The sequence below is a fragment of the Ischnura elegans genome, chromosome 2 (genome assembly GCF_921293095.1).
Source record: "Ischnura elegans chromosome 2, ioIscEleg1.1, whole genome shotgun sequence".
In the NCBI taxonomy this organism is placed as follows: domain Eukaryota; kingdom Metazoa; phylum Arthropoda; class Insecta; order Odonata; family Coenagrionidae; genus Ischnura; species Ischnura elegans.
This window is the reverse complement of record NC_060247.1, coordinates 29186696-29214286: the sequence shown is the minus strand read 5'-3', so window position 1 is coordinate 29214286 and position 27591 is coordinate 29186696. Positions and strand designations below refer to the sequence as shown.

At 37.9% G+C, this 27591-nt stretch overlaps 1 protein-coding gene across 2 annotated transcripts in view; it reads right to left on the bottom strand.

Moving 5' to 3' along the window:
* LOC124153505 (open rectifier potassium channel protein 1) overlaps positions 1 to 27591 on the bottom strand; it is a 144856-nt gene that overhangs the window by 41792 nt on the left and 75473 nt on the right. For both annotated transcript variants that reach the window (XM_046526708.1, XM_046526709.1), the window contains exons 2-3: positions 17270 to 17443; positions 2666 to 2787 (exon numbers count right to left, since the gene is read on the bottom strand). In XM_046526708.1, the coding sequence (XP_046382664.1) occupies positions 2666 to 2787; positions 17270 to 17443 (296 nt within the window). The remainder of the gene's footprint in view (positions 1 to 2665; positions 2788 to 17269; positions 17444 to 27591) is intronic.

Genomic DNA, 27591 nt, shown 5'->3' with positions numbered 1-27591 from the left:
GAAAAGAACATCTAGGATAACTAAGGATGTTTTCAACAAAAAGTCCATGCGTGTATAAATACGAAACTAAACCTTTGTCACACGAAGGTGAAGCCAGAATTTTTAAATGCAAGGGAACTCTTAGTGCTTAACAGGTGTAGACAAGGTAAAAGAATTAGAATTGTTTTTTCAGGAAAATACTAGGTCCACAAAACACTATACAACAACGGAATTAAAGAAGCAATGCTAAAGATATTGATTAGACCATTCTACAGATGTCTTTGAAGGAAAAGGATAACAACCGATAGGGACCAAGAAGACAGGAAGGACGTAAAAATAAACAGAGGTAAAATATGAGGCGATAGATTGGAAAGTGTAAGGCTTGTAAGTAATATTTTGGTAAAATAAAATTATAATGTGATGGTAAAGCGTGGGCTTCTACAATCATATTTTGTGATTAACTGATCTTTTAAAAAATATAGACACCGTTAAAAAATCAATAGTTGAACAGGTGGTAGTCTATGATTTCAAATTTTCCTCATTTTGACTTCTTAAATACATATATCTATTACACGTTTTTTTACTCCCCGGGTGTTCATGGACTAGGTGTTGTTTTGTGCCAATGTTTCATTTGAATACTCTTTTAGCTTTAAATTATTTGAAATTTGACAATGAGACAAGCTAAGTCCGTTCACTAGTTCAATTTGAGATTCATAGGTAAGTAACTACATTTATTCCACTACCTTGACCATTTCATGAAAATATCTACGTAAGTGAAAAAGAAACACGGAGCCCATTACATATTACAAAAATACAATATCATAAATAATTTTTTGCATGAGCATATTAGAAAGATATAATATCGCAAATTTTACCTTTTTTCGTCTGATATAATGTCATTTGAACAACCAATATTTATTTACCAAAATCAAAAAATCTGTGCAAGTCGATTTCGTGAAATTGACACCTGGTCGGCAGAGAGCGCGTTAGGAATGGTCTTGGGTCCATAATGGAAAAATGTGAATACGGCCACGTCTGGCGAGTGAATCATATTGGAAGTCATAGAAGTTAAGCAGAAAAGGAAAAATCATCTTCATTCCCCCTCCTAACAACTTTTATTTTAAGGAAAAAGCAGTAGAGGAGAGCATATGTAATATAACAGAAATATTTCCGTCCACATACGGACTCAAAACAATTCAAAAAACAAGAGGAGACAGTGTTATGAAAGGGACGACTGCGCAGGCAGCAGTCACAAGAGAGCGATGGTCGGTGGAAGGTGCCTATTCCACACCATACGAACAATTCAAAAACAGTTGACAGTAAAAACACTAAATACAGTCCATTTTTAAATCTACAACATTTCATTTATGTTGACATGCCGAAGGTGCAACACCACGGTTGATTTCTTAGTTGCTGCGGCTGCTGGTCGTAGGATCCAATATTCAAATCATGGCTGTAACCTTTCGACACACCCAAACCAAGATCCTCGACGGACGAGGCGCCCCAGGGAAAGTAATTGGTCCCGCTGCCATACAAGTTTAACTTTCACAAGCCTGTTGATTTGTTCGGGATGAGCTCTACCTTCAACTATCCAAACAAACCTTTGGATGAATCACTGAGTGTGTGTTAGCATAATAAAAATAAATGCACTACGTACATAAGAGGAAAGAGGGGGTCAAAAAATGACGTATATCGTCTTGCGTAACAATTGAATGGCCACTTAATTTGGGTTCCACTCCGAGTAACCTATTGACGGAGAAGTCAGGGTTGACTTGGCGAACGTGACTTTGAGAGGAAGACGGTCGTGCCAAGGATAGGTAAGAGAGTTGAGGATAGGAAAGGACAGCAATCGTGCCAACATAACGGCACTTGACCTTGACGGGGCGAGAAAGTGTCATCGGGACTGAAGCCCGGCAGTGTTTACGATTCAAAAAAGGGAGACACAAAATATGTCAACAGTGTTAGCCATTGCTGCTGACTCAGGATAATCCAAGATCTAGAATCAAACAGGCTTCTTCCTTAGAAAATGGATGTTATAGTCCCATTTCTGTCGTCGTAGGGTACATGCACCTAATACATCCAAATATATTATTTACTAGCAAAGCCTGTCAGACGTGCGTCCTGCCTGTCCATATTTTGTTATCTTAGTGTTAACCTAGTTTTAAAAAACACAAACCAAAAGGGGAATAGTATATTACTAATACAAATGAAATGAAAATATTTCAAAAGATAAAGCTTTTTGATAAAAAATTATGTAATCGTAAACAGTTACAGAAAAAAATAGTCAGGATTAGGTAACTTATAACTAGTGCACAATCGGATTAAATTTTTTCTAGCATGACAAGCGGTGCCACTTTTACTACCATTAATAAATTTTCCAATCAAATTTTCTTCAATTTTGAAAGACTGGAAGATATTTTCATATCTAGTAGGATTTTCATTTTTAGCAACAAAAAACATTCTGTAGTGGCATTTTAGAGCTAAGTAAACATGTAAGTAAATAATTTGACCGTTATATTTTCCCGGTTACTGAGTTTTGAAATGAACTACGCAAATATGGATAAAAATACGCAAATATCCATCGTTTCTAAGTTTGCTTGCTTGTAAGTTTGTCAAATATTTCTCTTATTTCTTCGTAAAATATTTTCCAATTACTTTACCAGGAATATTTATAATTATTCCTTACCGTTTTACTGAAGAACTCCCCGAGCGTGGCGAGTAATATTCCATTCATTGGGATGCCGATGAGAGCGTAGAATATGCATAGAATACGCCCCAAGGTGCATGTTGGAGCCAAGTTGCCATATCCTGATAACAAACGAAAACAAAAGAATTAGAGAGGTACTAACCGAAATACTACATTGAAAGTCAGGCAATCATATAGGTACCGTCTACCACAAGCACAGAAATAGAAATATAATAAGATTCAGCAGCAGCTTTTAATCTAGTACTGCTAAAATATCATTCTGATTGTTTAATTATCAAAGCGTCATCTGAAAGAAACAGCAACAATTAATTTCCTGAAAAAATTCCCACGAAATAAAGGAGTCAATTTTTATTCTTTTTTAACTTTTACTATCCGATAAAATAAAGTAATATCTCCTTAAAACTGATAATATGGATAAGAAGTTAGAGACAAATTGATCAGGTGCTATATACATGAAGCATATATTTTTATGGTACCGATAAATGAAGGTTGACAGCAGCATAGAAGTTAAGAATGAAAGCTTTCGAAATATGGTGCTAAGATGAATATGGAATATCTCGAAGGAGGGAGACCTTAGAAGAGTGAGAAAAAGGAAGGCCTAAATAAAACTTAAGGGTAAACGGTACTGCTTAATTGGCAACATTGTAAGGCACGAGGGCCCGGTGAAGACAATCGGCGAAGAAAAAGTTTATGGGAAGAGGGTAGAGTATAGCTCTGAATGAGAGTCATAGAATAAATTATTACGAATTAAAAAATTACAACACAAAAAATTACTACAATTACAAAACGATTTGTTACATAAAGAAAAAAATCATAAAAATGAAAAGTTTAGCCGTGAGTAGAGCCGAGTGGAGGCTGTGCCCAACCAATCTTCGGACTAATGACGTACCTATTATAAATATGGCGAAATTCAGTTTCTTGAAAAATTCTGAAGGGTGGTTTTTACCAAAGAATGAAAATTAATAAATCAATACCACTGTAACCAATTTGATGAAATTTATAGTCGATATAAATGTGTTATCAGTGTCAAATGTTTGAATCACGCATGCCGCCACTGTAGTGTCAACATAATCAAGCTCTCAAGTACCAGAGATAATTCGCGATGATACTATAGATAACACCAGTGACTACTCATAACAAAATCCACGAGTTCTGTTTCACACCTCGCAATTTAGCGAATTGACTGTCGGATTTTTATAGAAGTATGAGGAAATAACCTACCAACTGAAGGAAGTCAATGCATTTTCACCGTCATGGCATGAAAGAAACAATTGTATTGCCACACAAATAAGCAATGCCCATAAAGAAAACTTGATGTATACAAGTCCGGCCCGTGGCACGTTAGATATACGAGAATTTAGGTCAATGGTCAACGAAAATATCTATTAACTCTGGCGTTGGATAACTTAAGGAGCTACCATGGACTTTTCTATCATAAAATTGACAATTTCTGAAAAATACGGAAAATAAAATTGGGACGTCCACAGAAGTTCCTACATTTAAAAAAAAAGTCACTCATGGATTCAGAACTTGATGAATGCCAACTGCTTGGCGAATCTGGCCATTTTTTTAAGTTTTGTGACTATTTTTGGATGGAATTTAACTGTATTAAATTTAATATTCCTAAATTTTCCAACTAATATATAGCGTATCCAAGATCGATAATCTAAAACGCCATATTTTTGTTTTTTCCACAATTTACGAAATTTTGAGATGTTGAGAATACTTTTGGAGAAAAATAAACATTTTGGAAAATTACAGAATATACAGAAAGAATTTGTATCCTACTCTCAATACTGTTTGATCTCAATAAAATGGTCACTTTCCGCGGAGGCGGCATGATTATGAAGATGTTTAATGATTATAAATTTGGTAAAGAGAATAATTTTTGCAGAGCACAAACCACAATTGACGATTTTTTACACCATTTGGAATATGGAGGTGAATAGAAGGAGGTGCAATCACACAGACGTCAGGTCTCCGATGTTCAATTAACGGTAGTAAAAACGGTAAATTAGAAGCTGTCTCGCGAAGTGTCAATATTTGGCGAGACGCGATGTTCGATTAAATTGATTGGTAGGAGTCAGTAAGTCTATTAAGTGAACACCGCTGTAAAGTAGAAGGGATTTGATAAGACCTCAGATTAAAATACTGAATCAACGCTGCTAAGGACTCTTGTGATTGCTTTAGATAACAGATATGACAGCCAATTTCAACGTGTCAATATTCTTGCAGATAAAACACGACATGGAAGAATCAATATTTTGATCAAATCAGACGTGAAAATTGCTGTCTTGCCATTTGAAATTGGAAACTGGCTCAATTTGGTTTTACTTACGTCCGAGTCTCGGAATAATCAAGTTTTCTATCTATTCCAAAGCAATATGACTAGCAAGAAATGCAAGTTAGCATAACGGCTGTAGTGTTAGGTTGAATTTTGGCCAAATTTCTTATTCGAGAGTAAAAGCATTAAAAACTCCAATATGAGTATTACTCTATAGCCATACTCACTCAACTCTACAAGTGACCAAAGAAAGTCTTTCACCTCATGGTTTAAAAGTAGGTATTTCCCTATTGTATTGGTTTTTTACCTTTTAAACGTGGTACTCCGGGTCAACTTTCCACTTATTTCATAGTAATTTTGCCAGTAAACTGAAATTTTAAAATCCAAGGGTATACGAAGGAAACAATTTAAAATTAAATCGAATTTACACGCGAATTCTTCTTTCAATAAAACCTGGTATGAGTTGTAATAATTTAACGTTCTAAATAGAAACTTAACGAAGGAAATTCATTGCCCTATCCAAACTGAGCAAAATCACTATAGTAAAATGTACGTATACTGTTGTGGACAACCTACTGAATGATATTTTAAAGGCAGGATGCTGTTTCAAAAGATATATGAATGAATATGAAGAAGATAACTCTTAAAATGAATTTTATTACACAATGACCATCCATATTTTTTTACTATTTTGCCTGACATTCCAACCAAAAAAATACCAGATCAAATTTTATTGAAGCTATTTGTTTTGACTCATGCAGACTCGATGTATTTTTTACTTACTACGCTATTCTTCGCGGGTGTGACACGAGAGTGCTTTGAGGCGAGAAGGTTTCGGCATCATTTGCGTGCGAACAGATGCGTCCCATGAAATGGGAATGAGACACGGCCGTGCGCTTGAGGACGCCGGAAGGTGATCGTGTAATCGGAGAGGCAGAGAAAAAAAGAAAAACAGACACCGCGTTGCATCTTTGGAGCGGACGATTTCGTAGGCTTTCCTCGATCACCCACGCAAGGCCAGCGATTGCTGCATACGCCAAGGAGAATTGCAGGATCAATGTCACCTACGAGAAGAAAGAACACGGATACAAGAGGAACATTTTTTTCAAATCCTGAAGAAGCTTCAATGTGGTGAAACCGAGGGGTGCACAACTGATAGAAATGGGGTCCGCTTGTTGAGAAATTATTAATAAATTAATGGAATTCCGCAGAAATGAATGTTAACAGATAGAAATGGAGGATATGGACAGATTTATTTATTTACCTAATTATTTATCTCGATCACCCATGGAAACGGCACGTTGAGGCATTTACATCGGAAGTTTAACCAATCAACATTAGACGATCACACACGCCCTCGGCTTGGAAGGGGCAACCTATTCCGGCGGGTCTCGAACCCGCGTCCTTCGGTATGGTAGGCGAGGACTTATCCCCGCCGCCACCGAGGCCAACAGAATAAATTTTGAATTGAAGATATGGAAAAAAAATGTACAGAAATTGAATATGAATGGCATTATATGGAAATAAATAAGAGAAATGGTTGGAAATGAAATAAATAGTTAAAAATGGAAGTGCGATTTATACTTGTTTCAGAATTTTCGTGCCCATTGGATATAGCAACACAAGATTAGTAAATAATTTTCTTACACACCTATGCCGCTCGGGAATAATAATAATAGATTTTCAAGTTAGCTAGAGAAGCTTGAGAGGAAGCGTAACAGGCGGAAATATCGTTTAGCAACGAAATTCCCAAAAAAAGCAGTACTTATAAATGTATTTGTTTGGTTATTCATTTCAGGAAGAATTAGGCCAGATGATCCCTTCTTCCTCAACCCCAAGGCTCACCGTACAGAAAAATAATGAGTTTGCCTGTAAGATTGGCATGAGATGTATTTTGAATTTGTGTAAAGTAATGCACTAATACAAGAGAAAATACATGAGATTTGACGACTCAAACTCAGGGAAAAACACAAAAGAGCTAAAAAAAACAACAAAGCAGTTAAATGACAAATATAGAGAGAAAAACGATAGAAAAAGGGAATAAGAAATCTGCATCATGGGTATTCCAAATTTTCAGGAGCTAGCAACCCTTTCCGTGAACCTTAATCGGACCACTTTTTATAATCTGTGAGCCCCTTTCAAAGGAAAGGAAAACAATTGAGGGGGTCGGAAGCCAAGGCGTACAAGTGATTTTCTTTTATAAACAGGGCTACGGAGAGATATTACGTATAGAAAGCAAACGAGATTAAGTAAATATTTAGAAGTGCATTTTTTTCCTCTCGATGTCAGTGCAGAACGGAGACTCATTTGTATCCCTTGGCAACCAATTTTTGTGTATTTCTTTTAACAATTAACTTCACCTAACTCTGTTGAGAAAAAAATCACTTGTCCTCCGTGGATTCTCATCCCCTCAATTGAGATAGATTTTACTTCTAGCTGAAGAACTGAAATGTGGGCTCAGGAGACTTTGACGATTGGCCGATTTTAAGTCAAGCAACTAGAATGTTTTTCTGCGGAACCATGGAAAAGGTGGAAAGAGTGGTGACGATAGAGATTCGGTATGCTATCGTATTTGGAAGAGGCGACCGACAACTTGGGTTTCCGCCATGAGGAAAGGCTATGGAAGGAAGGGTGAAGAGAAACCCAGCGTCGGAATCATATTAATCTTAACGAAAGGTGCCAAGGGGACCACGGCTTAACGTCCCATCCGACGGACGGAGTGTTGCGCTTGAAATGTTCTCCACACAACCTTCCAGCAGGGATCGGGCTGTCTCTGAAAATTCTCGGTCACCATCGGGATTTAAACCCGAGAGCACGGGTTGGGAAGCCAACACTCGAGCCACCACACGAACACGATCCCAGGGAGATTCGGAACGGCATAATTAGGAAATTTCATCTGGTCGCCACACCCCCACCAAAGAGTCTAGCGTGGAAGAGTGGTTCACATGGGCGTACACAGCGGAGGGTCGGGGAGGGAAACTTAAAGCCTGGAAAGGAAAACGAAACTGACCCCCCCCCCCCCCCAGAAGCGAAAATAAATTTTGTGCAAAACAAAATTTATGAACTAATTTTTCTTTTGAAGAAAAATGATATTAGTATAAGACATTGAACTGAAATAAAAATCATTATTTTTTCAAACTAAGAATTATCAAAACTAATAAACTGCTCCGAATAAGTTCAACAAATTCAGGCTTCAATTGGTAGAAGTTAGACATATTTAAATAAATGAAAGATTGTAGCACTTTTCCACAAAATGTTTTACTGCGTACAACGCGTTTCGGCTCACTGAGCCATCATCTGGTACAAGACCAGATCAAGGTACAAGACCAGATGATGGCTCAGTGAGACGAAACGCGTTGTACGCAGTAAAAATTTTGTGGAAAAGTGCTTCGATCTTTTTTTATTTAAATAATAAATTTCTGTCATAATTTCCTAAAAATTTTGGTTTCATTAACCTTTTCTGTGCAAAAAAGGTTTCAACTTCAACGAAAACAGTTAGTTTTGCCCCCCCATCCCCCAATTCCCCCTAGTTTTGTGATTCTGGGTACGCCCATGATGGTTCGAGTGAATTTAGCGGCTAAACGCTCTCCGCAAAGAAGACGGCCCTCACCTGGGTGTCGAAAGACGGGAAGCGCATCGGTAGGAAGGCGGATGGCGGGTGTACACTGGTGGAAAATCGACTTGTCTGCGCTTAGGCGATCGTACGCCACTCAAGAGAGAGGAAACGCCCGATAATAAGCTGTACGATTCACGCAAGACACGTGCCTGCTACATCCGTGTGCACGCGTCTGGAGTCCCAGTATGGAGACAACATTTTGCATCAAATGCATGGATCACGAATGCAATAGAGGATTCTCAGGTAGGCCCCCAGATGTGTTGTCACCCACTGTGCTTTAAATACGTTTATTGAATTCATCACTCGAGACACGGCTGGGTACAGCGATCCAAAATTTACGGAGAAATAATATATAAATTAGGGCTTTCAATGAAAACTTTCATTCGTAATGATGTGACCTTTCAAATTCACAATCTACCAATTGACAATTTCTATTCATTCAAAATGCTAAATTGAATACGATTTTAAATATTGCGCAGTAAATATTAAGAATAAGTGGATCTCTCTGTGTTCACCACCGCGCTGCCGGCATTTGCGAAAGCCGATTAAAATTCCCACAAAGGGGCAACATATATCAAGCTTTAATGGGACAGTTTGGGCCACCTGAGTGAAGTCCCCTTGGTGTGCATTTATTTTGAGTAGAGCTCATTGATTTTCGCGAGGAAACATAGTTGTGAATTAATATTTTAAAATGTCACTAAAATATTTAAATTTATTTATATAAATTTTTGGACGTTTCACACGATTTGTTTTGTATTCGTGGATTTATCCGAGTTATTTCCACGATTTTGGACGATTTTCCGACCCTACCACCACATTCAAAACGGCCATCAAAGCCGAGAATGCGATAATTCGCATTCGCGAAAATCAAGGAGCTCTAACTATGGGGGAAAAACTATCCCGGCAAGGATTGCGCTTAGCCTTAAATTATGCGACTGGGAGAAAATGGGTTTTCTTTCTGATGCCGTCGTATCCTTGGGCCTGATTCGGACAAGAAAAATACAAACATATCGCATTGCCCTCCTATTTTCACCAGTCCAGTTGCAAACAAAATACCCGCGGCTCGCCTGCTCCAAAAGTGATTCGCTCCTAAATGGTGACACATTACATAATACTTATTTCATACCTTTCGAATTTACCGTTCGGCTCTCGTGTCAAAAATTCTTTCTACCTTCACTCTACCCCTATTTATTTTTTCATGTTTAGCAGTCTTTCTTGCATTTGGGCAAGGAAAAACTATTCAATCACATTTAGCGATTCCGAAACCACCGCGAAATACTCTAAGGGCGGGCCAGATGTACACGAATTCTAAGTATTTAAATCGTACGAAGAATCTACTAAATTATTACATAGCAAGATCATTAAATGACTGTAATAAATATTACACCACATTGAACACTTGCAGCAAGCCAACCATCTCCCAATCGCCTCTCACACGGCAGATGGCCTTATTCGCCTTGCTAGGAAGTAATTCTTTAGTACGCAAAAAAAATAGTAACTAATTGTATTTTACAAACTAATTTTTTACTTTCCGTCTTAACATTCAGCGAAGCTATGAATACTTGATTTGATGAATGATTAAGTGATAAAATCCTCCTTTAGTTTTCACGCAACAAGCAATGATTTACATTTTAAATATCTTCCACTTGCAATACCTTTAAATTTCGATTTTTTTTGTCTTGTTTCTTCAGGTCTGAATTAATCCAAATAAAAATAAATAAACGCACCCAAATTTCACTTTTAAAATCTCTTTCTCGACGTCATGAAAGAGGAAGCAAAAGGAAAACGGTAACAGATACTCTGAAATGTTCCAGAAAGGAGAATGAAAGCAAGACCAATTCCAATTGCAGGCGTGATTCGATTTCTTCCGATCCATCGATCGGACCTCCATAAATTTCGAGAGACAGCGCGTAAATCACTACCGAATAATGTATTCACGATTGAGCACGTCCCTCTCCGTCGATTTTTCTCGCAAGCGTGCCATTCACCAATGCCAAAATTTCACCCAAATCACGCGACACGTGTCATTGCCTACTTAAAGAAACGCCCTGAAACGAAATTCCTCAAAGGCCGAAACCTTCGAAGATCCTGAAGGATAATATTGAGTCCAAAAAGCAGGAATCACAATGGTTTTATACCAATCAGATAATTATGTATCCGCACAATCAAAAAATCGATACAGCTTGGTGATCGATCTTCGGTACAAAATCTGCTGCGTTTCAGCAAAAACTAAAAGAATAGGCGATAGTCGAAAATTTATTGTACCATATAGATATCTGAATATAAATAAATACTCCACGATTTTTCTTAGTCAATAGGAAATCGTAATGAATTACGAATGCGTAATATTTGCATATAAAATCCAAATGGAATCACTCGCGAGATATCGGTGTAGCTTAAAAACTGTTGGACCTAGAGGTGTGAAATGTGGTACATAACATTTTTTACGGCTGTGTAAAGAAAATTTTGGGCGAAAATAAAATTGGGGCAGTTTTCGCCCCATTTTTTGTTTTCACATAAAAAGCAATGAAACTAAGGAAGAATTTTCATTCGCTTACTGAAATGCATTCCACTCGAGATGTTGGGGTAATTTTATACCAATACACGGAAAAATAATTGTGAAATTATATTCTTTCATTCTGCTTTCCACTGAACATTGTTTTCTTCTGATATTTGGTTTTTTAGATCCAAAATTTTGCATTTATCTTACTTTTCAACAATACCAATTAACCGTAGCGGCCAGGTGTATGCTTAAATTGAAAACATACTCAATTTAATGAATTGAATTATTCTTTGTGACACTCATGCCAGAAGTTTTTTTTTAATTCCAGGTTGGATTGTAACTCTTAAAGTTATTAAGTGCCTTATTTCATTTAAACAGGGCTCTTTTTTCCTCAGCGTTTTCCCCACATGCTTATTTTGTTCAAGTAAGTTTATTTATTTCTCAAAAAATGTGTTTCCTTTATCAGCCCTCAGCCATCAACGAATAAAATTCGAATGCATATGTCCAATCCTCTGTAACTGGACTCAAAATCCAGGGTAGTATATGCTCCAGCAAAACTAAGGGACTTTCCCGGATAAAAGTTAAAAGAATTTAAAGGTAAGCAAGAAATATTTCATTTGAGCCAGAGGCGTTGAATAATTGTTCAATCCCGGCCAAACAAATAACTAATTATATTTCTATTTTCATAATTACGGAGGAGTATCAACATGAAAGAATCGTATTTTCTGAAGTAAACCACGTTCAAAATTTTTTTAACTATTATCCATATTACTTTTGCGACTGTCAAGTACGCAAAAATATAGACATTCCCATGAGACGGATTCTAACTAGCAATATTCATATGCTTTGTCTTTCTTGTCATCCAGAAAACTTGCGTGTAGAAAAACTTATGATAGTTAAAATAAGAGAAAGCAACAGCAAAAAGATAACTTCTACTATAGGATACGATTTAAGCTTCAAATATTCCTACCTTTACAAACTTATAATTACGTGGCCAGAATGGCGGAACACACTATGCATTCCCTCTTCTAACACGTAATTCTTGTCTTAATTCCCTCAAAAAGAGGAGCATTTCCGCCGTTCTGCGAGAGAAAAATAACTCCAAGTCATATCCCGGCTGTATAGGGTTGGTTTCATACATTTCAAGACACAAGGTAAAATGCAAAATTACAATCATTGAACCGTTAAACTGAGCACCTTTCACCAAGCGTGCTTGTTTTTCCACTTAGTAGCCGCTAAAAGATCTACTAGGCCATAACTTTTCCCATCATACTATAATCAGGTCGCGAAGTGCTGATATTGACGTTTTAATTGCCAACAACTTTTGTTTATCGCACACTGCCATCACAAAATGAACATGGCCGCACTTCTTTTGATTTCGAAGGAATGACTTATGCCCATGGTTGCCCTCATAAAACCAGGAAAGTATATACGCAGCCATCGTTCGTGTTTTCTTACATGTACTCTGGCCATCGTAGACTCTACTCATAAAATCGTGAAGACGCCAAGGTATCTGGCGGGTTTCAGATCGGACGAACTGTTGTTTTATAGAATTACCAACTGAAATACTTAACGGCGGATGGCTTTATACGCATGGTTCTATTTTAGACCACGTAAAATTGTTAACGCCTCACATACCCGATATTTTTAAGTACACTTACCCGCTTAAAATAAATATTAATTAACTCTAGGCATACTAGGTCGGTTATTGATAAATAGGACTTTTTATTATCATTTTAATGCTTCCGTAGCAGTCCGCAGTGCTTCGCCTCTCGCCGCTGAACAAATATTTCACAGTTCGTCGGTAGGATACAAATGGCACAGTTTACCTTCACATCTACATAAACGTAATGCTATATCATCAGTAGATACTCGGGTCCTTTACTCCACGAGAAAATAGCGCAGTTCAATTACGGTATTACCACCGAGGTAAAATATGTTTATCTTCATTAGAACTTAATGAACTATACATCTATTATGTGAACCTATGAAACAATTCCGTTTACTGGACGAATGTTAAAAGTTAAAAAAAAAAAACTTGCAGGATTTAAAGCTCTTGCGTTAACGAATTTTTGCGGAAAAATATAGTAATATGCACGAAATATTGCGCAAAAAAAATTAATTTAAAAAGGCAGTAAAAAGTGGGTATGTTACCGTTGGTTTAAAAGGAAATTTTTAAAAATCAGAAGCATGAACTGGAGTCCAAAACACTCACAACTCACAGTTAATTGACATCTGAGACATGTTCTTAATTAGTAAACAGAGGGTAAGGCTCCCACAGGAGAGAAAAGACTTTCACGCGTCTGTATTAATGCATCGAGATCACGCCTGCCTCGAGCTGAGGCTTGTGGTTGGGTGTAAGACGCGCTTGGCACAGGGCTCTTTGCCCAAACTCTCGCACGGAGAGAGCGAGCGGATACTGAGAAGACATTGATGTATTCGTCGCTGAGGGCTTACCTATTTGGAGGGATGAGAAAGCATCAAATAATATTAGAATTGGGAATCATTGAGAATGGAGAAGAAATCAACGTTTTCAGCCAGGTTAAGTGGTCATTGATGACGGTGATAATTTTTCAAATAAAAATTTTCTTAATGAACGCCATGGATGAAGTTCACCATGAGGAAATATTTGGCCGGAATCCGAACCCGGTTTTCCCAATTGCTTGTCCGGTCGTGAAACCCGGGAATCCGGGTTCGAAAACCTGCTAAGCCAAATATTTTCTCATAGCGGACTTCATCCTTGGTGTTTATAAATTTGCTCCCGTGCGCGTGACTACGTTCTAAGTCACTTGTTTCACGCAGTGCTTTTTAATAATTCTCGTATATACCAATTCGCGAACCATTGTATTCAGCTAGGTATTGAAGTACCCACACGGATATGGATGCACTCGAGTATCTGTCTGGTATAGAAACGTATCTATCTGGGTACTCAATTACCAACTGGATCAGTGGTATAACTATGGGGGGAATAAGGGGATGCATCCCCCCCCCCCCCCAAGTCCTCAGAGAAATCAAATAATTATTTAAAAATCTTACCTGGATTTGATGTATAATAACTGCATCCGCTTAAAGTTAAACTTTAAGTGCCAAAATGATGTAAAATCCATTTCAAGGCATGTTATTTTTCAAAATATTTCCAGAACTGGGGGGGGGGGGGTAGCCCCACTAACCCCGTTCACCCCCTCCAAAGCTTATTCCTCGCTACGCCACTGATGTGGATAGTAGAATATGTGTACCAAAGTTTTTAATGGTTCATTTCTAAGAACAGAACTCACAGAACACAAATCGTAACGAATTTTAGGGAAATGACATAAAAATCAATAGTAACTATTAAAACAAGGCGCTGTTATCACTAACTTTACGGCCAAAAGTAAAATCGAGGCACCATATTCCGTACTTTTTAGGAAAAAAAACTCCTCTCCGTCGGTCCCCCATAAGTAAATATAAAAAAAAGATTATTGGTATTAGCGCTTGCCTCAAAGATTGAAATGGCAAAATCGGAGATCATGCGATCCCTGATGAGAGACCAATTGGCTGCTTCCGACGATAGAGTTCGTTTTCATGTTACCGATTTCGAATTAAAATGCTATTTGAATTAAATATTACGCAAATAAAGGAGGAAAAGTATTACAATTTAAACAAAATCTACTTGCAAGTTATTCGTGAGCTTAAAATATCCCTTTTCCCTTGATGCACCACTGAATTGGCTTATCCCTTAAATGATAATCAGTAGAGATACGTGAAAATATCACTATCATTTTGATTTTATAGCGCTTTCAATTACAGTTTACAGCGTTTTGTAGCATCAATTTTTTTCTTTATTTTCATAATGTGGCACTAGTTGTTGACGAAAAAGTGTGATGAAACAGAGTCATTTGAAAAAAATACGGAATAGTTTAAATAATTATGGGGTTTAAGAATAATAAGAATACTTAAGATAAATTCAAGAGCAGTGTCTTCTCGGACGAAGTTAACAATATCTTACGAACGCCAACATACTACGGTAGATCAAATCATCTAAATAAATTAAGAGAGATAGACTGTAGAACAGACAAATTTAGAATGTATTTTTTTCCACGATAAATAAGAGATTATTACGGCAGCGTTAGAACTCACTAATAGATTAGATGACTTGTAGTGTAGCCTACTAACTTATGAATACTTTAATGCATGTTTCCGAATTTTATTATTATTTCTAACAGCATGTGGTAGTATAATTTCCAAATATGCGTAACGTTTTTTGGACCGTGTGGTGTGCATATGGGAATCCAATTGCATGCTGCATACTGGTGATTGATCACCCCCTACCAAACACCCTAGAGGTGGCTCTCAGGGTACCATGTAGATGTAGATGAATATCTCACCGTTCCACCAACTCACGCAAAAATTAGTTGATTTCACTCATAGGCACATGTTAACGTCAGCTGGAATGCTATTCTTCGTGTTCTTTTAATCTTACTAATCGAGAGTGAGAGACATTTGATTCTGTTTTCTTGTCTGACATTCTATGTTTCGATGCGGCTGTAAAAATTCTATTCTGCAATTCTTAACTTTCTCAAAATTCTTAACTGCACTCAAAATTACGACATACTCATTTTATAAAATCGTTTTTGGCTGGAAGTTCGATATATTCATGATGGAAGAACAGAAATGGTTATTTCCACTCTTTTTAATTCCAAAACTAAACAACCGACCGTGGTTTCAACACAATGTGTCATTTTCAAGGTAAAAAAAGTGATACATTGTGTTGAAACCATGGTCGGTTTTTGAGTTTTGGAATTAAAAAGTGTGTATATGACCATTTTTGTTCCTTCATCATGGATACTCATTTTAGGGCAGAAAATGGTGTTGAACTGGAGAACTTATATGTTATAAATTAGTTTGAAAAGAACAATTTTAAAATTTCCGGTTGGATAAAAAATTCATGAATGATTCATGCATGATTACAGGGACTAAGAATTCACTCATAATTCCCGATTTTCCCGGTGACAGGACCCCCTGCTTAACAACTTACTGTGCCTGCTCTTAGGAAATAACTATACGAGCAGACAAATGTAAAAGGTCGAGTGGGAGTAGTTGTTCGTCCTCTTGATTTGACCCTGAGTGTGCATCAGATAGGATCCAAGTCATTCAAGAAACACCTCTCCCCATTTTGCTTGGCTAAGGACGCGGGGGGTCGGCGATGCAAGCCGGAGATTGGCGAAGCGACGGCCGGGCGAAGAGGAGGCTGGACGCGGCGACCCTCGTCGGTCAGCGATGAAGGAGGAAGCGAGCTGGGGGAGAAGAACCCCCACGGAGACGCAGAGGACGTGTTGACCGCAGGGCTGACAAGGTTGAGAGTTGATGACACCATCGGCGGAGATTGCCTAACAGCTCATTCACAGCACAGTAGGTTCCATTGACGATGGGTTCGACCACGAATATTATAATGGAGGGTATACGAATTGCTTTTTGGACCTGCTGTTACCCACCGCGCATTTAAATGGGATGATAGAGTCGCCTCTCGCGCCGTTGACAGGCGATGCGATATGAATTTTATATCTAAATAAGCTTTAACTAGGATTGTTAAGCGAAATTTATGCTTGTGATGATAAGTGGAATCCATAAACTTTTTGACGCTATTCGTCGTGAGTGCAAACATTTTGTTGCATATGCTGAGATTTAATGGATACATAAATTTACAGCCTCGCATTTTTAAGATTCGATTAAAAGCCGCTGAAGAGTCAACATAAAACCAATGAACGAACGGACTTGGCGGTCTTGAACGAACTTCTACGGACGAACTTGGGCCTCCTTTACGGTTTCCGCTTGGACTTGGCTTACGATGTATCCGCCATTTACGATGTATTTATGTAAAAATGCCCATTGAAAATGCGATGGAATTCAGCAAGGGTCCTCGGCATTGCAACCCCACGATCGGACTCCAGATGAACAATATTGCTTAAATCCAGTTTTACCGATGCCTGGGAATCGACAAAAAATTAACATTGCATGCAAACCGCATACCACCCAAACCGTCCACGAAATAGATTTCAGCCAAAACACCCAGAGCGACCCCTCAAATCATGCTTGAGAGAAAAGCTCACTATAACCCCTTGTAGTACCTCCTGTAGTTGCTCCTCTGACCCCCAACTGGATAATAAATGTAATATTTATCAGGTATAAAATGTCTCCACTTACCTATCGAGCTTACGACTGTAAATGCGAAGTAGAACGAGTTGTACAGGTTCCATTTGAATGGTCTCTCCTCTTCCCCGGACACGTTCAGCACAGGTTTGCCACAGTAGTCCCTCAGTTTTTCGGCGAGCTCCTCCTTGTACCACGTATCCTGCGGCAAGTGAATCTGCAAAAGCTCTGCAGAGGGAGCCCATGAAAAGGAAAATAATAAAGAAATTATTAATTCTCATAATTAAATTTTTCTAAGATACGCGTGATATTTTAGCATTGTTGTTAGCGATACAGAATATTTACCCGTAATCGCTCACGAATATATGCCATAAGTCAATTTGAAATGGAGTGCAATTATTGCTTATTAGTGCAATTCATTCTCGTTTATACTTCTCCAGTGATGTGAAATGATTGGCAAAAAGCAGTAAAAATTACAGCCAACCGCAAAACAAAATCAATTGCTTTCATTACATTCCATCCGCTAAATCTTTAGAAATGAAAAATATGCGCCAGGGCATTTTGCAGTGCATGACTGCAAACGTCATATATATTTTTATTAGACCTCGAAAATGCCCAAGGTCCTTGAACATCAGAAGAGTAGCCAAAACCGCGTACGCGAGCATAAAAGGTCACTTCCTCTGTTTTCAATTCCCATTCGACTGCCCGCATGTAAAAGACCAACAAAAGCTGATAAGTACGGCTCAATTATTTTTTTTTTTCATTTTCGTCAAGAATTTTTCACTGTAAACCTTGATCGAAATGGCTTAAATTTGATTAACCATCCTCTATGAATTAGTATGTAAGACGTCATAACAATTGGTAAATAGATATAAATTCTTTTATTTAAGTTCTGGAATAAACTGTCCCTTAGAAAATTTACGTGTTAAAATAAAAAGAAAAATATCAGCATCAATTTCAAAATTTTCATTTTAATTAAAAACATCCAAAAATACAAACACATTAAATTAATCCTAGTGCAATAGCATTTTAATGAGGATCATTTATTAATAGTAAAGCCGGTGAAAGTTGAAATAATCCCTAGAAAGTTTATTGTTTGTCGACATAGTGCGTCGGCACACTTGGTGAAATATCAGGACTGCTAGATTAAATCATTTATTTTTACTAATTGTAAGTTTTTCGACCGATTTTCATCGCCATCGATAGAATAATTTTGAGAGTTTATGGTCGCAAAATTACTGCAACAAATGTATTCATACTGCTTCCAACCTTCCAGCCAACTGAGCCCCATTGTTAGGTATACGAAAATATAGCGGTAATACTGTGCAGTGGACGAGGAAATCGAATTTAAATTAGTATTTTTTAACAATAATTCAAAAAAAAATTACGTAACATTCAGTCTGTTTGTTTTATTGTTGAATGGGTATTATATAATTAACTATTTCGGAAACACCTATGCAGCTCCGCATCGCCCGAATTAGACACACTGTGGCACGGCAAAGCAGCATTTTTTGTGGTAGACGCGTTATCAAGTAAAAATTAAAAATCACCCAAGAAGTACAGTTTGAATACGCTTCAGGAATTAATTTACATTGAACTTCATGCGAAATTAGTCATCGTGTCCAATTTATTCTCAAGAAATATCATTCGCGATCCTTCCGCATAGTTAGTGGCTAGTTAACATGTTTGGCACTAAACCTTAAGTCCTTGGAGGAAAAAATAACGAAGTAAAATTACCATGTTTATGCAGTCGTTGAAATCGCAGCGATTACAAATGAGGCGCGGCCAATTTTCAAACAGTTTAGAACGACCGATTTGCGATGACGCGGCACTGGACAGCGACCCGGTCATGCACTCGATGGAAATCATCCCATTCCTCCCCCGTCTTATTCCCGCCGCTCAAAGGCGCGGATATCTCAAATTGAAATGAGCGCTGCAGGCGATCCCGTAATTGCTTCCCTGTTGACACGGTCATGCTTTGTCTCACCCGTCGCGCTTTAATTGTGTCAGGGGCTGCTTTGATAAACAGGCAACCCTCCTCTGCCGCATGTGCGGGCTTAAATGGGTTAAGGACTGTTAAAATGCGATATCGTCGCTCGAGGTGACTTGTCGAAAAGAAGCGATGGCATTTGGCGGTCAATAAACTGAGTTCCTGTATTCTATACACCGTGTTCCGCGATAAGCCTCCACCTTCACGCTGAACGATTATGACGTCAATTAATCGCACTTCGAATCAATAAATAATCTTAAATAACTATTGCCGAAAATTATTAAACCCAAATGATTCGAAATAAGTCTGAGATTTCTTCAAAATAGTTATTATTCATCACAAATTTCTATCCATATAGCACCTCTCTCCACTTCCTGAACTCAGTTTAACAAAGGAAGGACCTAGGTTGTATGGCTACCCTGAGGACCATTCCAGCTATATTGACGGGAAGTAATTTTTTTATATTTCTTCACTTACGTTAAAATTAATTGATAAATTCAATAAAGATAACCTCCTCCTTTGCTTATCCATGCAACTGATCAATTTTTTACAAATATAATTTGATTTAAAAAATTTCAAATGAACAGCGGTCACGTAACGCCAGCATTCCCTGTCCTGGCCTACCATAGGCCACTAGATATGGCAGATATGCCGCTTGTTTCCATTCAAAATATATTAAGGAATATTTAATGCATAAATGTGCTAACTAAAATATCAAAATGGCAAGACCTAATGTTTTGCAATGATTTCCTGAATAAATACGCATTACCGTTACAAATAAAACAGAAACGCTTGGCATTTTGACGGGTATTATTGGTCTTTGAATGTACACAGGTGGTGTAACTCCCATTTTTATGGGAAAAAATTAAATAATATTTTGAAAAATACGTCCCATAAAAATAAATAAAGGGCAGAAAAAGTGAAGAGGACAGGAAAAAATTTCAGGCAATATGATTAAGCAAGTTGATGTAAAAATCTGCTGATCGGACAAAAATTTGACAGCTCGTAGATAAAGTATTCAGCAAAACGAGTTAACCTTGTGGAGTTACTTGCAACCTGAAATTATTGTGCTGTACTCCACAGCCAATAAACAAATACTCAATACACAACCCAATACACTAACCCCTCACCCCTAGTCCTTGAAAATATTGAGACCTGAGACTCCCCCTTCATGGTTGTACGGGTACTGCGAACTTGACCAGATATCAGGATGAGGAGGGGGAAAATGTGGCCTGGTATGCATTCAATAATAATCAATGTAAACCTCCCTCCACCAGACCCCTATGCATTTAGAAAATGAAATGCCTCACCCAACTGGAAAATGCGAGATTGTACTCGAAGGTGGGACGTGACGACGAGGTATTGGAGATAAAGTAACCTCGGCATGATCGAGTTCAGGGATCGCCAGTCGTATTCTTTTCGCGAGTTCCGGCATAAGGTCACGACGCCGCAGATAACATGCAAAATAAGCGCCATGAGATTTGGCTCACGAGCAAACAAAGGTTCCCCGGTGTCGCCCATGGTATCCGTCGCAACCGCTTGCAAATTCGAGCACCCGCATGACATTGAGGCCGATCGGCTAAGGACAAGTACGCATATTAGACACGAAGCAAAAGTCATCGTTGAGTAATCATATTCAGCAAGCGATACGAAAGTTTTATTACGAGAATCCACTATTGGACTGCTTTTGAAAGTCCTTTAAATAGTCATACAGCAAGAATATCTGCTACACAGCGTCAGAGCCTTGACAAATTCATCTGCTCTCAAAAAAATATTGTATTTTAGCACTACAAACACCGAAGTCGCAATATTTGGGACTTATTTATAAAACGCATGATATAATTTTGATATTTTAATGGATCTATAGGTCAACAGGAAATTTGATTGTCTCTCAATTGAGAGAAAATGTAAAATTTAGAACCACTTCAAATGGAATTATTTTCAAATCCATGTTATGGCACTTCTACTAATTCCAAAACTGACGGAAATCAAAGCCTGGCATCGAGCAAGGGCTATAAAAATAAAAAAGAATTAACTAAAAACCTAACTTCATAAGGCTTTATTGATAATTCAACATTACCTGACTCTCATAACGCAGGAGGAAAACATCAGTACAATACATGGTTTTGTAGTAAATTTGGCTTACGGAAACTCTGTCCAGTTATAACTTCACATGTTTTCACATTGGAATATATATCTGTGGGGAATTTTTACGGATTTTAAAGGAATTGATTAAGATGATGAAATAAATTAACTGATTCAGCAGGTAATGAGTAAAAAACGGCCAATCAAACACCTCATTTCACACTAAATATTACAAAATATGACATAAATATAGAGTGAATAGGGTGGTTTCCAATTATTTTCATTGCCTAAATCGAAAGATTATTTAACTGTAGTACGTAATTCACCCTTTTAGATTTTTAAATGACGATGTCTATTTTTCGCGATTAAATGAAAAGCGAAAATTTTCAAGCGCGCGAAAACGCGACGGCTAAGTAGGAATGCTGGCAAAAGACCGTATAACGTCATTCTGGTTTCCGCTGCCGCCGTGTGAGGCCACCTTGGTGCGAGGCTATGAGCGCCGATACGTTGCGACTGCTAGCAGGTAACAGGGTACCCTGCTAGCAGGTAGCGCTTGGCTTAAATAAGGATTATTTATGCCCTTTCAAACGAAGGAAACTTTCCGGCATTAGGGAATTTTAACAGGTGATTACTAAGAGATGGTTCCCTGAGCTCTGTGCCTCATGCATGCATCGGTAATTTCAGGCGATGTAAAACTCCTGACTACTCGCATAATATCTAGGTCCCTGTGACGTCCCGTGGAGTGGCATAGCACGGCCGCCAATCTGGCCTTTTTTCAAATGAGGTTTAAATTGACCATTAACATTCGTCTAAACTGGGATTTCTAAAAACCTATAATTTTCATATTAGGAATACACTAATGGTGGGCAACGAATCGCAATTAATGCCTTTCGTTTGCTTTGATAAAGGAAACTACCCTGTTCTCTGTATATTTCACCGCCGTTTTATTCATTATTTGTCCTTTAAACTTAGAAAATTCTTTATATTAAGAAATATAATTATTTTTCAATAAAATAATCGTCTTTAAAAAATTATCGGAAGAGTTTTGAACAGAGTTTTTGTTGAAAATCATGGCCATTCCAACCAATGTAGTCATTCCACAAAATGCGCGGCAATTAACTACATAACACAAGTGAAGTTGTGCCAAAATCTCCATTCCACTTATGAAATTGGCTTTCCCACATAATGTGCGACTCTTTTCATCGTCGAGAATAATGCTTAACAGTAATGATATTGAAAGGCTTATGAGTAGCTAATGCTTGAATGATTGTCTGAGTAAAGTTGATCATGGAGATGTAGAAAATACACTCCATTATTTAAAACGACTATAATATTTTTGATGATGTAAGCTTATGGTGGAAAATCGACCAGAAAAAAACAGGAATCCGCTAATTATATAGGGAAATGGATAGATGAGGATGCTATAGAAATTGAAGGCTAAAAAATGCGTGAACGGTAAGAGAATGGAATGAAACACATGAAAAACATACGAGGAGGAAAATATAAACAGATAGAAACTCGAAATAATACGAAACTAGAATAATCACATTCATTGCGTGATTACTGAAAGAAGAATGAGTGATGAGAATTGCGTGATTACTGAAAATATGATAAATTCGCCAGATGGTTAAAGAACTGTAGGCATACAAGAAAGGAGATCGAAGTAAAAGGTGCGGTATAATAATTGTTCAACATTATGTGACGAAGAAAATAAGGCAAATTACCAGCTCAACCGACGAAGAGTTTAAAAAATACTAGTAATACAAAGATTGAAGCAGATATTTCATTGTGGAGTATTTGCATCTAATTCAGCATATTTATATCAAGGTCATATAGACATTGAAGAACTTCGTCAAGTTTTAGTACCGAACTTGTTCCCTACGTTTTTAAGCATTTAATCTATCAAGTAATTATATAAACGAGCGAGATATTAGCTATATCTATGGATATTAATGATCGAGTGCAATTGATGCTCATACCAGAAAACCTCGGACATTATTCAGCATTATCTACAAATCGGATGCCTTTATCTAAATATACTCTATATATAAATAAAACTCTATAAATTTTCAATCGTTACCCTCTTTTTATCCCACCTATCACTAATTTATTATCTATACTTATTCTATTTTTAAATATATACTGCAATTCAAACATAATTATTGGCTGTTCCTATAATGCACTCAGTGGCTGGGTGTCTATAGTGGAATAGGTTAGGTACTTGAGTCTTTATGTATTTTTAGAAATATCAGGAATCACCAACGTACTTACAGTTTCGAACGCAGGGTCGAGATGATTTGCTTGGTGACAAGAGTAAAAAGAATGCATCTTTCGGAATAATTTTAGAATTCGAAGCAGATTCACTTATCGAAACACTTCACAAGTCATATGATATACTTTCCAATGGTAAAGGTTGGTCATATAATCTACACTTCAAACTTATTCCATGTTCGGCAGACACAAAAAAAAATACCCAATCACAAATTAGGCAACGTATAGTTTCATGTAATTTCACTAGCATATGAATAGAAAGCTTCGTTATGGACGGAATAATAATGGGTACTGTTGAATTTATTCACTAAAAAGATAATTGCTTACATGCATAAGAAATGAGAGGAAAAAAGCTTTGTGGAAGCAATTTATTACCTTTTACGTAAATGGTCATATTTTCTCAATGCATGATGATTTCAATACTGGAAGGTATGATCAATGAGTAAATTATATACATTGGCAATCAATTGGCCTTGAAAGACTGCGTGATTTCACTGAGGACAAATTATAGATTTGTGGTTAGCAGTGAAGTGCCGGATGAAAAAGTTAGACGCAGGAAGGCAATCACGCTTTTATTAGAAAAAGCTGATAAGGTGAACCCCTATAGACAATTACGCTTGGCACACGAGGCTATTCTACTCGAAAAGATCTTGAGCTCAATCACTCACTTCCAAGGTGTAGTGTCTGGAGATGAAAATAAACATCTCTTTCCGCATCGCCTGTGGCTATTCAGCAAGAGGAACTCCGATTTCAAACTTGAGAGCAAAATGGTCGGAGTTTGGAAAACGTAATGCAAAATAATCGATGGACTTGAGTTCACGAATTGGTGAAGAGACTTATGAAGTTGCTCTTAAAGCCAATGACTCGGTCATCAGCTATATTTTTACCAAAAGATAACAAGGGGTCAACACCTTACATTCCTGTCTGGTGGATGGATTGCTGTGCCGTAAATTTTATCGACAGGGTTGATTTATAAATATAAAGTTTAACAATAAATTAACTTGAATTTAGTCTTAACTAAAATGCTCATTTTTAGTGATAAAAACATGGAATACTTATGGCATGCATATTTATTTTGAAAAACATTGCATGCATCCACATTCTGAGTTTTCTTGCACGTCAAAAAACAAAAAACACATTATTTGCTTCTCAGAGTACAGACGTAAGCCAAAGCTTGAGCTTTTTATTCTTAGAAATCAAATGAGGCAAAATGATCTTATTAATCTTAATATAGTATCTCATCTCAAATATTTAATTATGTAAACTAAATATCTACATACCTAATAATGCTAATACATCCGAGTATCCAACAAGTACGAGCAGAAGCCGCCGAAAATCCTTATCATCCCATTACCTTAAGAGGACACATCGCACCCGCTCGACAGGTTTCGTGACAGATTACTCATGTACTACTTGTGTTGTCATCTTAAAATTATCATAGAGCAAAATTAGAGTGTTTTCAACATTCGGTTGTATCTTGAACATACAAATTTAACCTTATAACTTTCTAGCATATAACACAATTGTATCTTAGATATAGACAAAAGTTGAAAGAAGTGTACTCAAAGAATTCTGAAAATTACAAAATCGTCATTTGAGTTTGAATGAGTTACACGACACAAAATAAAACTGAGTACGACCCGCCTAGAGGTAGAGGTGCATCGTCTTTGGTCTTGCTGGTCAAAGCCCTGAGCCCATTCCCACGAATAATACCCAAAAATAACTGGACAAATTAAAAAAATCAAAATTTAATTTTTTGTGTAACAAACGCTAGTCACCTTCGAAGTACTCTTCATTTAAACTGTTACACTGGTTAAAACGTTTTTTCCACCGCGCGAAACACCTTTGGTACTCGTTGTTTCCGATGCCTTCGCAGGACCGCTTTCGATTCCATTTTCACCTCCGTAATGTGATTAAAACATTTCCCTTTCATCACCATTTTCATCCGGAGGAACAAAAAGAAATCACTAAGTGCGAGATTTAGTGAGTAGGGTGGGTGAGAAGGTAGTGTCAAGCAATTTTTTACCAAAAACTCAAGTTGCGGCAAGCAGCAACACGTACCGCATTTTGATCAGGAGTCAGCAAACGGGGAATGAATATCGCCGCGATTAGTCTAACTTGCTAATCTTCACCTTAAATGCACTACAATGAACTCAAAGAAGGACCAGATTATTCAGGGAGTTCGTGCATAGTACGCCTCTTATCCTCGTGCATAAGGGTACGATTTATTTTCCAAATTCTCAACATTTCTGGACCTGGAAGGCCAGCCTGGGCGTTGAATGTCTTCAATCGACATGTTGCCGCGTTTGAACTCCGAATACCTCTCATTTAATTAAAATTTTTTTAAGGTGCGTTCTTTTTAAGCTGTAGACAAAAGATTAGCCGCGTCCGACAAAATTTTACAATTAGACGAGCAGAGAACAAATGTTCAACGCTGCAAATTGTTCTGGAATATCAGCCATTTCAAAAATCTAAGAGATTCAAAAAAAACTTTTCGAATTTTAATTGTCACAGAGGCTCGCTAAAACCGTCTAAAGCCACGCTGTTTCGCGTGCTGACACATGATGAAATAACACCCATCTAGTGGAGGAAGTCCATACTATAAGAGTTACGTGCGCAGCGATTTCCGTCTGGTTATTTTTGGGTCCCCCCCTCGTACAATGGAATACTCCCTAGTAGATTTGCTGTCTACCACCACGCATTTAAATGGGTTCACAAAAGTCACCCCTCGCTGACGGACAGAGTCATACGAATTCCACGGAGAGAGACGCTGATATTAGGACCATTAACCAAAATTTATCATCGAACCAATTAATCAATAACTTTTCAGAGCTATTCTTCGTGCCTGCCGATATTACACTGTAAATATTGAGAATAAATGGATCGCTGGACAATCATTGCCGCGATGAGGACATATTTGAAAACCAATTTTGGCAGACAAGGGGACAGTAAAGAGGAGGCCCAATTCCATCCCGTGGAAGGCTGATTTCTGTTGCCACTTCGTTCGCATTTTAATCGCTTTTCAAAAATGTCCACGGCGCGGTGACGAGTGCAATGCGATCCATTTTTTCCAATATTTTGCATTATCATGTTTGTAATTGCGAGGAATAGCATTGAAAAGTTATGAATTTCATAGATTACACAACCATGTTTGTGAATTTCGGTGTACATCAATAATTATACCCAGGGGCGGATCCAGGATAGGGGCAAGTGGGGGTTAAAATTCCAGCAGTAGTGGGGGTCGGAAAAAATTACCATTCTATCTTGTTTAAATTGGATAGCCAATGGGGGGCTATAGCCTCTTTGTTCCCCCCCTCCCCCCATAGGTCAGCCACCGATTATCCCTTAATTCTCCGTGAAACTCGGATAATTTTGTCCGTCAGCGACGCATGTAGCGACTTTCGTAAACACATTTAAATTCGCAGCGAATGGGAACACATTTAGAGGCCGGTTTGAGAATTCTCTTTTGTAATTATATTATTGGCGGTAGATTTGCACCCCAAGCGGCGACGAAAAAAAATAGAAAGCTTCTACGGGAAGGACTGAGGCCACCTATAAGTATGCAGTCCCCTTGCTTATTCCATCGGATTCAAGTTTGTTTCTAAAACAGTGAAGATGTTTGAAGAGGCTTGAGCCTACCTTGAGTAGCAAAATTTGACGTGGGGTAACGCATTCTAAAGGTTCCAATTGCACGCTATTGCTCGCCGGCCCAGCGCGGACAGCGCAGCGCGTCGAAGCACACGCCTTTGTTGACTACTCACGCGTGAAAACAATGACGCGATGCTCGGACGCTAACCTTGACTCTGAGGCGTTGCGAGCTCCATGCATTCGACAGGGAAATGGGACAAGGGTTGCGAGGCGCCACGTTGACGAATACAGATGAGCGTTGGGGAAGGTCGAGCACCGAGGCTCTCGAGTCCCGAGTGCTGATTCGTAAGCAAAATATGAACAAGCTTGTGGACGAGGAAGAAGGGCGCTATCATGCAAAATTTCGACATTTGTCGACAAGAAGTTGGTTGTAGATACATTG